The sequence below is a fragment of the Coregonus lavaretus genome (assembly GCF_964263955.1).
Source record: "Coregonus lavaretus genome assembly, chromosome: 29".
NCBI lineage: Eukaryota > Metazoa > Chordata > Actinopteri > Salmoniformes > Salmonidae > Coregonus > Coregonus lavaretus.
This window is the reverse complement of record NC_140016.1, coordinates 21,110,480-21,126,674: the sequence shown is the minus strand read 5'-3', so window position 1 is coordinate 21,126,674 and position 16,195 is coordinate 21,110,480. Positions and strand designations below refer to the sequence as shown.

The 16,195-nt window shown below is 44.4% G+C and overlaps 1 protein-coding gene across 1 annotated transcript in view; it reads left to right on the top strand.

Moving 5' to 3' along the window:
- Window positions 1-16,195, top strand: part of LOC311105345 (uncharacterized protein) — a 42,799-nt gene that overhangs the window by 5,946 nt on the left and 20,658 nt on the right. Inside the window, exons 2-7 of the mRNA XM_084147469.1 lie at window positions 8,781-8,903; window positions 9,510-9,590; window positions 9,967-10,130; window positions 13,492-13,600; window positions 14,373-14,453; window positions 15,881-15,994. Of these exons, the coding sequence (XP_084003595.1) occupies window positions 8,781-8,903; window positions 9,510-9,590; window positions 9,967-10,130; window positions 13,492-13,600; window positions 14,373-14,453; window positions 15,881-15,994 (672 nt within the window). The remainder of the gene's footprint in view (window positions 1-8,780; window positions 8,904-9,509; window positions 9,591-9,966; window positions 10,131-13,491; window positions 13,601-14,372; window positions 14,454-15,880; window positions 15,995-16,195) is intronic.

Sequence of the window (16,195 nt, the reverse complement as noted above, 5' to 3'; positions counted from 1 at the left end):
AAAAAGCCACCCACGCTCTTGTTCGGCTTTGTGCTGCGTCATCCAGTCTGTCTGATTTACTGCAGCCAGCCCATTCAGGTCTAATGTATGCTTATCAATGCAAATCTCCATAGTGATGGATGCAGGTTCCCTCTCCCTCCTCTCGTCAGCTCTCCTCTCAGTGTGCACAAGGACACCTGGCTCATTCACTTCTAAAATACATTGGCCCGTGTGGCTCAGTTGGTAGAGCAAGGCGCTTGCAATGCCAGGGTTGTGGGTTCGATTCCCACGGGGGACCAGTATGAAAAAAGTATACACTCACTACTGTAAGTCGCTCTGGATAAGAGTGTCTGCTAAATGACTAGAATTTAAAATAAGTCTGTGGAGAAAAATACCTGAATAAAAGCATTATATAGTATTATATTCAATTGAAACCCCTATTTCATTGTCCAGTTAATGTAGGCTAGTCTATGACCAATATTGATTTAGGAAAAATGTATGGCATCACCAGCCTCCAGGCGTGGTAGGGTTAATGGGTATGGACTGGAGCATAGGTGGTTTAACCAGGGACTCAGGCATTATTGTTGCTATGGTGTACTTTTATTTGCATGCTTTGTGCTTGAGGAGCGGGCTCACTATTTGCCCACTGTCCTCCTTTGTGAGTGACCAAGAGCATGAGGACAGTGACTCAGACTATCTTCTTTAGCATATTCTGTATATCGTCTGGCCTGCTCTTTTAATCGTGGTCTGTGAGGGCAGGCTGCACCTAAATCTAATCACGCTATCACACAAGCAGGTGATCATGAAGGCTGGTTCACTACTGAATTATTTGCCTCCTTTAAAGATGACTGTCTTCTATGGAACTCTTTTTGGATCGATATTCTGAATGACCACTGCCTGGCAGACCGTTTTGAACGTGGCGGTCGAGCTGGGCGTAGAGTGTGTCTGTGAATAGAGTGCAGTTGGTCGGTTGGTGTGACCGTCTTAAGGGTGTTTACACACTTGGTCCCTTTCAGACAATTTTTTTTTTTTTAGGGGGTAGATCAGCTTTAATATTGCAGATAGATTGTAACTTCCATCAATGTAATTGTCTGCATCACTTCCAATCCCCCATATGTTTTTTTCTCGCAAAAAAAATTATACATACCCTTAAAAAATGTTTCCCTTTATTACTTTCCAACCCCACCACCCCTTCCCTAATTGGAGTAAACTAGTGAACAACAACGCTTAGGCCTCTACTTCCAGCTTATACATACTATATACATTTTATGGACACGGTCAATTTTACAATAATTCTATTTTGTTTGTTTTTACTCATGAACTTCCTCAACCTCTCAGATCATTTTCATGATGTCCATCCGGTTTGCTTCTATATGCCATATCTTTCTAACTGTGCTCTTTCACAAAAGCTCCCAACCTATAACCTATATACTTATTATGGACACAGTATGTTTTACATTAGTTATCTTGTTGTTATTAGTTGTTGTTATTAGTCCCATCCTTCAGCTCCATTCAACACCACCCATCCATATTGGATTTCTATTTGCCATATATTTTTAAACTGTGATGTTTTACAAAAGTTCTGAACCCTTCTATTCTCATTGTTTCTACAGATTGTAAATTGAAAATAAACATTTTTGCTAAAAGTATTATTATATTATTGATCGATTGACTATGACTTTTCAGATCACCCAGTAGTGCTATCTGCAGGGTTAGCTCCAGGTAAATATTGCAATCCTTTAGCCATTCCTGGACCTGTGTCCAAAAACAAGCTACAAGTGGACAGTACCAAAACAAATGATCTAATGATTCTGTCTCTTCGCAGCAACATCTGCAGAGCTGGGAAGATTGTATCCCCCATATAAATAACATTCTATTGGTAGCAATTTTAAAAAATAATTTAAATTGAACAATTCTAAGTTTTGAATCCAGCGTCATTTTGCGTATCAGTTCATAAACACTATGCCATGGAATCGGTACATCAAAAATCTCTTCCCAACTATTTTGCAATCTATATGGGACGGCTGTCAATCCTTTGGTCATTAAATTAAACTGGTATACTTTTTTATTTATCACAATTGTCTTTAACCAATTATGTTCTTTATGCAGGGCCGACAGACAAGTTCCTTACTTTTTCCCCCTTCCACTTTCCTATAACATAACATAACATGCCATGTAGCAGACGCTTTTATCCAAAGCGACTTACAGTCATGTGTGCACATTTTTACGTATGGGTGGTCCCGGGGATCGAACCCACTACCCTGGCGTTTCAAGCGCCATGCTCTACCAATTGAGCTACAGAAGACCACTTCCTCTTCCGTTTTTGCGGTAATGCTGCAATTATTTTTTTGGGTAGCGCAGACATTTCCTTATGTTTTTGTTAGCTGGATGTGCGACAACTCCACCAGTCCTACTTATGATATAATTTACGAAGATTATACCTTTTTTTCAAAACATTTTTTCAAAAAATAATGGTTTTTCATCAATTAGTATATTTGAGTTTAACCACAATATTTGTTGCATTATTTGTTCTGTCGTTTCTGGAGGATTAAATTGAAATTGCAACCAACTTTCTATGGCTTGTTTTAGAAATAGTGATATTTGGGAGATTATTTCCTTTTCAAATAACTGAAAGTGAGAGGTTGTAATCTGAATAAAAGGGAAAAGGCCATTCTTGAACATCGGGTGAGACAATCTTACTAATTTGCTAGAGAACCAGTTTGGATTTAAGTATAACTTTTGTATGACTGAAGCTTTTAGTGATAGGTCTAATGCTTTAATATTTAATAATTTCTGTCCTCCGAATTCATATTCATTATATAAATAGGCCTGTTTAATTTTGTCTGGCTTGCCATTACAAATAAAATGGAATATTCTTTTCTCATATAATTAAAAAAACTGTTCGCTAGGCGTAGGCAAGACCATAAGCAAATAGGTAAACTGGGATAATACTAAAGAGTTAATCAGCGTGATTTTTCCACAAATTGACAGGTATTTACCTTTCCATGGTAGCAAGATCTAATCTATTTTTGCTAACTCTATTAAAATGTATTGGCGTGAGATCATTTATTTCATTTGGGATATGTATTCCGAGTATATCCACGTCACCATCAGACCATTTTATTGGTAAACTACATGGTAATGTAAACATAGTATTTTTTAGTGATCCAATACGAAATATAGTACATTCTTCATAATTTGGTTGTAATCCAGAGAGGTTAGAAAATGTATCTAGATCCTCTGAGGCTGTGGAGGGATTCAAGTTGTGGAGTTAAAAGAAAACATGAATCATCAGCGTACAATGACACCTTTGTTTTTAAGCCCTGGATTTCTAATCCCTTGATATTATTGTTGGATCTGATTTTAATAGCTAACATTTCGATGGCCATAATAAATAGATATGCCGATAGTGGACAACCATGTTTTACTCCTCTTAACTGTTTAAAACTAGCTGAGAAATAGCCATTATTTACTATTTTACACCTATGGTTTACTATACATGATTTTAACCCATTTTATAAGAGATTGTCCAAAATTGAAATGTTCCAGGCATTTATATATAAACCCCAGTCGTACTTTATCAAATGCCTTTTTAAAGTCTGTTATGAATAGCAGGCCTGGTTTCCCAGATTTTTCATAGTGTTCTATTGTTTCCAGTACTTGCCTTATATTATCTCCAATGTATCGCCCATGTAAAAAACCTGTCTGATTAGAATGAATAATGTCTGACAATACCTTTTTAATTCTATGCGCTGTACATTTTGCTAGAATTTTTGCATCACAACACTGAAGTGTAAGGGGCCTCCAATTTTTAAAAAGGAGTGGATCTTTATATTTTCCACTTGTATCCTGTTTCAGTAATAATTAAATCAGACCACCAGAGCTGTTGCCAGAGAATTTAATGTTAATTTCTCTACCATAAGCTGCCTCCAACGTCATTTTAGAGAATTTGTCCAACGTCCAACCGCAGACCACGTGTAACCACGTCAGCCCATGACCTCATCTGGCTGCTTCACCTGCGGGATTGTCTGAGACAAGCAACTCAGACAGCTGATAAAACTGAAGAGTATTTCTGTCTGTAATAAAGCCCTTTTGTGGGGGAAAACTCCTGGTTGGCTGGGCCTGGCTCACCACCCATGGCTGCACCCCTGCCCAGTCATGTAAAATCCATAGATTAGGGCCTTATGAATTCATTTCAATTGATGGATTTCCTTATATGAACTGTAACTCAGTGAAATCATTTCAATTGTTACATGTTGCGTTTTATATTTTTGTTCAGTATATCTTGGTTCCTTTCTAAACATAGCAATGTGAATACAAAGAGGACTCGGTCCTAAAAAAAAGTTGACGTGAACTGGCCAAAGAGTTCCTGAGAGTCCTCATTCAAAGGCAAGGATAGTGTTTTACCCAGAGCCCTGCCCAACTACATGTTATGCTGCCTCATACCTGGCCCCTGATGACAGACCACAGACTTTCATTTGATAAAAGTTGTCAATATATTGCCCTTGTGTTTGTGTAAAGGAACTACTAGCCTAATGTTGACCAAAGTTGGACATTATGAAACTGACTGACCGCAATCTTTTGAAAGGGATAGTTCGGGATTTTGGCAATGAAGGCCTTTATCTACTCCCACAGTCGGATGAACTGGTGGATACAATTTTTAATGTGTCTGCGTGCAGTTTGAAGGAAGTTGCTATCTAGCTTTTGCGCAATTGCTAACTAGCATACTAGCTGTTCCCATAGACTTCCAGTCATTGTGCTAACGCAGTTAGCGTTGACTCGCAAAACTACCTCTAACTTCCTTCATACTGGACGCAGAGATGTAAAAATGGTATTCACAAGTTCATCTGACTCGGGAAGTAGATAAAATGCCAAAATCCCGAACTATCCCTTTAAATATTATTTTAGTTCTCTTGGGTCTCAAATACTTTAGTGTGAATTGATGCTTCGATCGACAGTGCATAAACCCTTGTCTGGTCTCAAGCTGTACTCGGCATCGCTGAGAAACAGTTGCCATGTGACAGAGCTGCCTAAGCCTTGGCAGGGCAACGAGGACAGCAGATGAATATTGTGTTGTAAGAGTCCCTTTTAGGCCGATTTGATGAGGTTTTGAACTTAATCTGGTGGGTGATTCCTTATCTGCACAGACTTGGATCAGATTATATTTTCTCCTCTGTTTCGTACATCCAAGCGCTGTATATTGGCCTAAATTAATCTAATTTCACACCCTCTTATTGTGTTTTGTCTATTCCCCTGCGGGAAGGATGGATGTCTATATTAAGTCGCTAGCTCACGAAACACACCACTACTTAACCATTCACCCAAAATGTGGAATCTAATACTGAGCAGGAATTAAAGTACCCCTCAGTTTCTACAGAGGCAGTGGGTTGGCTAATTCATGTACACTGCTCAAAAAAATAAAGGGAACACTAAAATAACACATCCTAGATCTGAATGAATGAAATAATCTTATTAAATACTTTTTTCTTTACATAGTTGAATGTGCTGACAACAAAATCACACAAAAATTATCAAAGGAAATCAAATTTATCAACCCATGGAGGTCTGGATTTGGAGTCACCCTCAAAATTAAAGTGGAAAACCACACTACAGGCTGATCCAACTTTGATGTAATGTCCTTAAAACAAGTGAAAATGAGGCACAGTAGTGTGTGTGGCCTCCACGTGCCTGTATGACCTCCCTACAACGCCTGGGCATGCTCCTGATGAGGTGGCGGATGGTCTCCTGAGGGATCTCCTCCCAGACCTGGTGCTATGGATGGAGCGAGACATGATGTCCCAGATGTGCTCAATTGGATTCAGGTCTGGGGAACGGGTGGGCCAGTCCATAGCATCAGTGCCTTCCTCTTGCAGGAACTGCTGACACACTCCAGCCACATGATGTCTAGCATTGTCTTGCATTAGGAGGAACCAGCATATGGTCTCACAAGGGGTCTGAGGATCTCATCTCGGTACCTAATGGCAGTCAGGCTACCTCTGGCGAGCACATGGAGGGCTGTGCGGCCCCCCAAAGAAATGCCACCCCACACCATGACTGACCCACCGCCAAACCGGTCATGCTGGAGGATGTTGCAGGCAGCAGAACGTTCTCCACGGCGTCTCCAGACTCTGTCACGTGCTCAGTGTGAACCTGCTTTCATCTGTGAAGAGCACAGGGCGCCAGTGGCGAATTTGCCAATCTTGGTGTTCTCTGGCAAATGCCAAACGTCCTGCACGGTGTTGGGCTGTAAGCACAAACCCCACCTGTGGACGTCGGGCCCTCATACCACCCTCATGGAGTCTGTTTCTGACCGTTTGAGCAGACACATGCACATTTGTGGCCTGCTGGAGGTCATTTTGCAGGGCTCTGGCAGTGCTCCTCCTTGCACAAAGGCGGAGGTAGCAGTCCTGCTGCTGGGTTGTTGCCCTCCTACAGCCTCCTCCACGTCTTCTGATGTACTTTCCTGTCTCCTGGTAGCGTCTCCATGCTCTGGACACTACGCTGACAGACACAGCAAACCTTCTTGCCACAGCTCGCATTGATGTCCCATCCTGGATGAGCTGCACTACCTGAGCCACTTGTGTGGGTTGTAGACTCCGTCTCATGCTACCACTAGAGTGAAAGCACCGCCAGCATTTAAAAAAAGTGACCAAAACATCAGCCAGGAAGCATAGGAACTGAGAAGTGGTCTGTGGTCACCACCTGCAGAACCACTCCTTTATTGGGGGTGTCTTGCTAATTGCCTATAATTTCCACCTGTTGTCTATTCCATTTGCACAACAGCATGTGAAATGTATTGTCAATCAGTGTTGCTTCCTAAGTGGACAGTTTGATTTCACAGAAGTGTGATTGACTTGGAGTTACATTGTGTTTAAGTGTTCCCTTAATTTTTTTGAGCAGTGTATTATGCCTATCTGAGGCTTATGCGGGTAATCAGACAGTCAAAAGGCCATTAGAACTCTCTTTTCATCCACTCTGAGTCACTTAACTTGGGATTCCCACTCTGTGACGCGTGATGAGAGGAAAAGTAAACTGACGTCCACTTCCTAAGGGATTATCAGCAGACTTTGACCGAGTCATTCATCTGACGACTTTGAGTGAAAGATATTGATGCTGTTCCATTGAAGACTGAGGTATTGATGCAGCTTTGTTTGTTTGTCGTGTTGGGTTTGTCCTCCCATTGACTGGCTGTGCTATCTGCTCTGTTGAGGCCAATGGCTAAAGATACACACCAATGCCAGTCCTTTTGGGAGTGGAGGAGTGTTGTACCTTGAGCTCCATTGTCTATTGTTGTTTGAGGTTTCTCTTCTCCAGTCAGAACCACACTGAAATGGGCTAATGTAAAGAGCTGTAGCATTGTCCACTTTATGTTTCTGATTTTGAGTTTCCACTCACTGATAACCTGCCTTTGGTTTTATTGTGTTCATATCCGGTTGAGTTTTTCTCCTGCAGATTCTCTTCCTCTGTAAATGAGCTTTCCTGTAATATGCACTCCCATTCCCAGTCATCCCACTCAGCAGAAAACAGCATGGCAGATAGCAGTGAACACAGAGTACCGTCAGGGTCTTGTTTAGAAGAGCCATTGTCACCACAACTCCCCATTGGATAGTGCTTTAGTGTTGCCCTACTGTCTCACTGCTGAATGCTAGGGAGTAGGGATAAGCAGAGGTGCTGTGGGAAGTAGGGCTCATGGATCCCTTCTATTGCGCTAAAAGTTTGTATGTGACATCATAAAGGCAGTTAGACGGGACAGGTTTTGTGTTGACTTTATCTACTGTTTGTCTCAGACTCAGATATTTAAGCATGATGGCTACTTTAGTATCCCATACACTCAAGGGGCTTTGCTAGCCTATAGCACTGAACTGCTTCAGGAGAAGAAGGCTTTGTTCCTACAGTCTGAAAGGGAATCTTTTGCTGTCTCCTTTCCTGTGTTTCCTTTCCTTCGTGATCTCTGATCTAACTGGATAGGCGTGGTAGTGGGCGTGGCCGACAGGACTGTTTTAAAGGCTCTCCTCTTGGCTGCAGAGACAGTGTTGCTGTTTTTAAGCTAATTTCCTGCAATTCTACACATTTGTCATGTGGCTGAGAGGGAATTCCATTTTAAAGCAAATTTCAAGCAATTATACACATTTTGCCTTGGCTTATGCCTTGTTCTTATGCTATCTGAGTGCTTCAAACATTATAACAAAGTCAATGGGGGGCCCATGCCATGATGTTTTTGTAATTTCAGATTCTCCCTGGCTGTCAAGTTTCAATTTGTGATTGTTAGTTCTCAAAGATGATCTTATTTAAAAATGGATTGCTCCATGATCTGTTTTACATATTTTATATCTGGTTTTATTGGTTTATGTTTACACTGGGCCTCTACGTTTTGTATGAGTCCTGTGCCCAGTCTGAAACCAACACCTAGCCCTTAACCCTACACTAAAGTTTTCCTAATTGGATCCTGTAAAATTCATGAGGGATGTCTGTATAGGGTGGACACTTGAATGCCCAGCACTGCGCGTGTCGTGACCAAAGCCCATCTGACCCAGTGTGCCACAGTGTCGTAGAGCCCTGTGTACAGCTGCCTGGCTGACCGTTGACGAGGGGGAGGCTAGAGGCTGAATAGATAGATTGTTCTGTAGTGTTAAATCATCTGGATCTCTCTAGAACATGCATTCCTATGGAGGACAAACAAAGCACAGTGAAAACTGCTTGCTCAGCAGCTCGTTATTCCAACAGCATTTTCATTTGATTAGATGTGTTTTTTTAAATTCATCATGCTAGACAGCGTGACCTCACTCTGTGTGTGTCTACAGCTGCAGCTGCGCAGGCACAGGCAGAGGAGCGGCGCAGTCTAGCAGGGAACAGCCCAGGGCCACCATCCCCAGCAGCAGCTGACACACCATCCCCAGCTGCAGCAGCTAAGTCTCCCCGGCCAGGTAACAAAACAGCCCCTGCCTGCTGCATCTGCATAAACACACACTGTGTCACACACACACACACACACACACACACACACACACACACACACACACACACACACACACATGTATATATTATGCACAGGCCTAAACGAGCATGCATACCGCCAGAATGACTCCTATGTCTCCCTAAGCCTCGGTCTTAGTTCAAGGAGGCCTAGCTAATGTTGTATGTTTCTATCATGTTCTAACCATGATCTTAACCTCACTAGTCATAAATTAGGCCTACCTGCTGTAATTCATTGGAGAGTAGCCTAATCAGTCCCTCCACGAATCTGTGATAGTTTTTTTTGCAAAATCAATAATTCCCAGAATGTTATGCAAGGGCTTGCAAATTTGACTGATCACCGCACTATTTCCTCATAAAATAATTACAGTAATATGACTCAAAGTACATTAATGTCAGGCAGGCACATGATGGACACATCTGCCTGTCAGGTGATTAACTCAGTGACACTGCAGCTCATTATAATCCACCACCGATGCTCCACCCACTGCATGTGTGTGAAGGTGAGTGTGTTCACACTTACCTGTATGTATGTGTGTGTCTGTGTGTGCATGCAGTCATTGATGGTGCTGCCCTAAGGATAGACGACCGTCTTCGAGTGGCGAAAGAGAGACGAGAGGAGGCCGATAGGCAGCAAGGTAAGAGCTCAGTCTGAATGGTGGTTCAGAATCCAACAGAACATTCTATTAGCGAAGGTCTCATGAGTCAAGCCTGTACACCATTCTCTTTAATGGGCCCAGTCTCTGACCCTGACCGTTTCAGCCCTAATCAAACCATTTGATTAGCAACATACACAAGTACATACATTGCAAGTCAGAGGCATTTCCTGTTAAGACAGGAAATGCCTACTTTAGAGTGTAGAGGGACTTTAGTGGGAGATTTAATGAGGTGACCTCTGGGCTGGTCACAAAGTAAACAAACCAATGTGTTTTCCCTTTCTTTTTCTCCCACACCCTTTCACACTGACCCACACTTGCACCCTCACAACCTATCACACCCCCACCCCATCTCCAGCTACGAAGGACACTCAGATCCTGGAGCGAGAGCGTAAGGCCAAGCTGCAGGTGGAGCGGCAGATGGAGGAGCGGCAGAAGAAGCTGGACGAGCAGCGCAGGAAGGAGGAGCAGAGACGCTCTGCCGTGGAGGAGAAGAGGAAGCAGAAACAGGAGGAGGAGAAGGTACAGGCCCCTGGGGTCCTCCTCAACACCAGGGCGGTGCTACAGATACAGCTGTTATTTTTGGGATATAGCCTAGTCTACTCTTGGCGTATGCATTACATTTACATTTACGTCATTTAGCAGACGCTCTTATCCAGAGCGACTTACAAATAGGTGCATTCACCTTATAGACAGTGGGATAACCACTTTACAATGTTTTTGTTTTTTTGGGGGGGGGTAGAAGGATTACTTTATCCAATCCCAGGTATTCCTTAAAGAGGTGGGGTTTCAAATGTCTCCGGAAGGTGGTGAGGGACTCCGCTGTCCTGGTGTCGTGAGGGAGCTTGTTCCACCATTGGGGTGCCAGAGCAGCGAACAGTTTTGACTGGGCTGAGCGGGAACTATGCTTCCGCAGAGGTAGGGGGGCCAGCAGGCCAGAGGTGGATGAACGCAGTGCCCTCGTTTGGGTGTAGGGACTGATCAGAGCCTGAAGGTACGGAGGTGCCATTCCCCTCACAGCTCCGTAGGCAAGCACCATGGTCTTGTAGCAGATGCGAGCTTCAACTGGAAGCCAGTGGAGTGTGCGGAGGAGCGGGGTGACGTGAGAGAACTTGGGAAGGTTGAACACCAGACGGGCTGCGGCATTCTGGATGAGTTGTAGGGGTTTAATGGCACAGGCAGGGAGCCCAGCCAACAGCGAGTTGCAGTAATCCAGACGGGAGATGACAAGTGCCTGGATTAGGACCTGTGCCGCTTCCTGTGTAAGGCAGGGTCGTACTCTCCGAATGCAGTGCAGGGCATGGTACTTTTTGGTCCACCAGCTACTGTGGCAGGTAGATGAAAAAACATTTGATTTCCGCTACAATTACTGCAGCATTTATTTAGCTAAAGATGTGTTCATACTTTACTTAATTCTTATTTATTTCGCGAATGCGAGTGAAACGCTTGCACTGTGGGGCCCAGACCACCCGCCAACGTGGCTGGTCGAAATAGACATCTTACCCGCCAATGTCAAAATCAACCCGCATTTGGCGGGTGTTAATTTTAGGCCCTGAGATGCAGTGGCTTGGGAATGATACAAATGTGTCTGAACCAGGTGACGCAGATGCACTAGTAAGCAAAAATAATGTATTTCAATTGGTACTGGTGAACTGAACTTATCATGAGGTGGCTATGTTCACTGCTCAGGTCTGGTATTTTATGATGTAGAGTTAATGCTATGTCTCGGTTAGAGCATGAGTGAAGAATTTCAGCAAAGTCTGTGTACTTTGGTACAGTGTTATGAATGAAACCATATCCTGTTTGAGCTTCTTTTCATGGGCGTCTGCTGCAGGAAGCTCATTCCCTCAGAGTTCTTATTCCAGACAGTTTGGCATTAGTGGCCTGCTGCTTTTCACCACTACGGCCCCAGAACAATTTAGTGTTGGTCGTGACATCTGAAAGATTTAATAATTTAAAAGATATTATAGGGATATACGTCTTTGTTTCGAAGCAGAGCAGACAATTTGGCTTTATCTCTCTCAAATATGACATTATCTGACATATCTTGTTTGTCTGTCTAAATGATCTCCCTCACTCACCCCCTCTCTCATCACTATGGTCTTATTGTAGTGAACTGTTATTGTCAGCTAGTTAGACAGAAAATGGCATTTCACCTTGAGTTACCGACTCAAATCATTCTGGGACATATGTTCATGTTGTCATCTTTCTCCCATTATCCATTTGACCTTGTTTATTTTGGTTTGGGAGACCGAGATTATTTCTGATATGTGAATGACTTTGCATTCTGCCACTCTGGCCATCTCTCTCTCTCACTTCCTCCCCCTCTCTCTCTCCATCTCAATCCATCCCCCCCTCTCCTCTCTGTATTCCCCCTCTCTCTCATCTCTCTCTACCCCCCCCCCCCCCCCCCTTTATCTCTCTACCCCCTCCCCCTCTCTCATCTCTCTATCCCCATCTCATCTCGCTCTCTCATCTCTCTCAATCCCCACTCTCTCCTCTCTCTCTCGTTCTATCCCCTCTCTCTCTCTCGCTCTATCCCCCCTCTCTCTCTCTCCCCTCTCTCTCTCTCCCCTCTCTCTCTCAATCCCCCCTCTCATCGCTCTCTATCCTCCCTCGCATCTCTCTATCCTCTCAACACTCTATCCCCCCTCTCTCATCTCTCTATGCCCCCTCTCTTTCTCCCCTCTCTCTCACTCTCTCAATCCCTCCTCGCTCTGTCATCTCTCTATCCTCTCTCTCATCTCTCTGTCCCCTCTCTCTCTCTCATCTCTCTGTCCCCTCTCTCTCTCTCATCTCTCTATCCTCTCTCTCATCTCTCTGTCCCCTCTCTCTCTCATCTCTCTGTCCCCTCTCTCTCATCTCTCTGTCCCCTCTCTCTCTCATCTCTCTGTCCCCTCTCTCTCTCATCTCTCTGTCTCCCCCCTCTCTCATCTCTCTCTCCTCTCTCATCTCTCTATCCTCTCTCATCTCTCTATCCTCTCTGTCATCTCTCTATCCTCTCTCTCTCATCTCTCGCTCCCCTCTCTCTCATCTCTGTCCCCTGTCTCTCTATCCCCCCTCATCTCTCTAATCTCTCTTTGTCCCCCTTCATCTCTCTCTATCCTCTCGCTCATCTCTCTGTCCCCCCCTTCTCTCTCATCTCTATCCTCTCATCTCTCTCTCGCTCTCTCAATCCCTCCTCTCTCTGTCATCTCTCTTATCCCCCTCATCTCTCTCATCTCCTCTCTCTATCCCCCTCTCATCTGTCTAATCTCTTTGTCCCCTCTCTCTATCATCTCTCTGTCCTCTCTCTCATCTCTCTCTATCCCCTCTCTCTCTCATCTCTCTCCCCCCTCTCATCTCTCTCTATATTCTCTCTCTCATCTCTCTATCCTCTCTCCTCTCTATCCCCTCTCTCATCTCTGTATCCCCTCTCTCATCTCTCTATCCTCTCTCTCATCTCTCTATCCTCTCTCTCATCTCTCTCTATCTCATCTTTCTATCCCCTCATCTCTATCCTCCCTCATCTTGCTCTCTCATCTCTCTCTATCCCCCCTCTCATCTCTCTCTATCCCCCCCTCGCTGTCTGTCTATCCCCTCTCTGTCTCTGTATTTCCCCTCTCTCATATCTCTCTCTCTATCCCCTCTCTCTCTCCCTCTCTCTATCCCCCCTCTCTCTCTCTCCCCCCTCTCTCTCTATCCCATCTCTCTCTCTATCCCCTCTCTCTCTATCCCCTCGCTCTCTCTATCCCCTCTCTCTCTATCCCCCTCTCCGCTCTCTCGCGCTCTATCCTCTCTCTCATCTCTCTATCCCCCTCGCTCTCTCTACCCCCCCCCTCTCTATCTCCCCCCTCCCCCCACTCCACCTCTCTCTCTGTGTGTGTGTGTGTGTGTGCTGCAGGAGCACTATGAGGCGGTGATGCGGCGGACCCTGGAGCGCAGCCAGAGAGTGGAGCAAAGGCAGAAGAGGTGGTCCTGGGGAGGGCTCTCAGAGTCAGACAACCGACCAGGTAAGGAACCCTCCATCACACCATTCCCACTCTACTCTCTATACTATATAGATAGGACTGCTAAGTGTATAGAACTCCACGTGTGTGTAAGGAGTTTCGGTTTCCTGCTTGTGTGACAGCGGGACGCTGAATGACACAAGTCTGTAAAATTAGCTGATGCATCCTCACATTGACTGGCTCGTTATTGGTTCACTGTCAGCTGGAGTTATGTTGATAGGCTCTGTGTGTTCTATATACGACCATATCTTGTTACCAATGTTCCTCAATGTTTTCTGTTTTTATTTGAAGTCTGAATGCCTTTAGTTAATGACGCATACTATTAGTGTGTAGTGACATAGCTGCCACACTGTATCATGAAGAACGTTTTATTTTTTTGTATCAGACAAGGCATTTATTGTACATATAGGGGGCAGTTTCCCAGACACAGATTACGCCTAGTTCTGGATTTAAAAACATGACAGAAGAGAATCTCCATTTGAATGTGCTTTTTAGTCCAGGATTGGGCTTAATCTGTGTATAAAACCAATGATCATATTATAGGGCAGAAATATGTAGGTTATCAGTATTTATTTGACATTTCTGTGGTCTGATCCCAAAGAGCCTCACCCGAGTCTTATCATGTGAGCCTGTTTCCTAGCAGCTGGGTTGTGGGCTCTGACGGTCAGAGATGGAAATCTACTGATGGTTGTCAGCCAGCCCTGTTCCTCTCTGTCCATGTGGGGGGTTGTTTGTGTCTTCTCTCCACTCCCCAGAGCCTCTCTCTCACCCACAGGAGACCCTGACGCAGGCTCCCCCTCTCCGATAGCTATAGTAATCTCCCCCGCGTCTCCAGGAAAGCCCACCAGGACGCAAGGTGCTGGTTGATACCTGTACTGTACCTACAGCACAGCAGCACGGACTGGCACTGTTATGTTAACCACCAGCCCTTTTCTTAGTCACTCACTGCCTCACTAATATCTTCCTGGTTCTCACAGGGATGGGTTGATGTTGCTTGTGTGTACAGATCTAGGATCAGCTTACCCTCCCCCAATCCTAACATTAACCGGAGGGAAAATGCAAGGCTGACCTTAGATCAGCATGTAAGGGGAACTTCCCTGTCTCTTCTGTCCCACGTGCCTTGGGCTCGCTGAATGGAAACACCGCCTGTTGACTTCCTCTCTTTCTTTCACTCTCTCACTCACTTTCATGGAGCCACTGAGCTCTCCGAGCAGCACTACTGTTGACTGTTTCACGCATGTGCCAACTAATGTCGACTTTCTCTTGACTGTTCAGCTGTGGTGTGTGTTCAGTTGATGTTTTCTGGATTTTCAACTCTTTCCACTAACTACTCTGCCTGGCTAAGAATTGGAATGGCTTTGGTCTGGCCCTTGGTGTTCATGTATAAAGAATGTAAAAAGTAAAGATGACAGTGTAATGCTATTTGAATTAAAGATGACAGTGTAATGCTATTTGCCAACAAATGTCAGCACTAAAATATGCATCAATATTCAGAAGTGCCTTAGATTGATCAATAGTGATGGGGGGAAAAATCTATACAGTTACATCGCAATATTATTTTGGACTATATTATATCGATGCAATGACTTCTAGTATCTAATAATATTTTTTTTGCTAGGTAGCGTTAGCTAGCGCTAGTTGGCTGTACCTGCGCCAAAACTCTTTTATCCTATGACTTGTTCTCCATCTTCTTTTTAAATAATGAACTAGCATGTTTTCTGCACTTATTTCCATGACTGATCAAACTCATTTTCTCATGCTGTCTTGTCTCTCTGCAGCAGACAATTAGGCTGCATTTAAACAGGCAGCCCAATTCTGATATTTCTTCCACTAATTGGTCTTGTGACAAGATCTGATGTGATCGGTCAAATCAGATCTTTTTCAGAGCTGTTCTGATTGGTCAAAAGGCCAATTAGTGAAAAAAATATCAGAATTGGGCTGTCTGTGTAAACGCAGCCATAGTGCGCAATATGTTTGGAACATCAAATCTCAATAACATCGCAGTATCGAATCACAATACATATACAATCGTGAGAATCACAATACATATCGTATTGTGAGGTCCCTGGCTATTCCCTTCCCTATTGATCAATGTTTGGTTTAAACATTGCCCCACCAGTGCAGTATACCATATACATGTGTTGAGTATTAGCTGCAGGCAGGGCATTTGGACCCTGCAGAAGCCTGTCCTCTCCCTCCCTCTATTTCTTCTCCCCCACGCCGAGTCTCCCTGTATAACCCCCTCATCCCTCCCCGTCTGTCTCTCTCCCTGCCTCCCCTTAGCTGACAAGCGCTCCACCTCCACCTCCACCATGAACCTGAAACAGCCGGCCGATTCTAGCATCAACAAGCGCCTGTCCTCCTCCTCCGCCACCCTCATCAACTCTCCCGACAAAAGTAAGTCCCTTCCCACCCTCCACCCAGCCACTGTCTCAGCCCACTGTCACTGTTATTGTCACCGCGTTGACCCTCTCCTTCCCATGTCCAGGAGCTGAGTGACAAGCCAATCAGTGGAGCATTAAGAGACTGGTAATCCAATGCCGTGGCTCGCTGTCTCTGACCTCAACCAATAATAAACCCAGCATGAACTTGTGATTC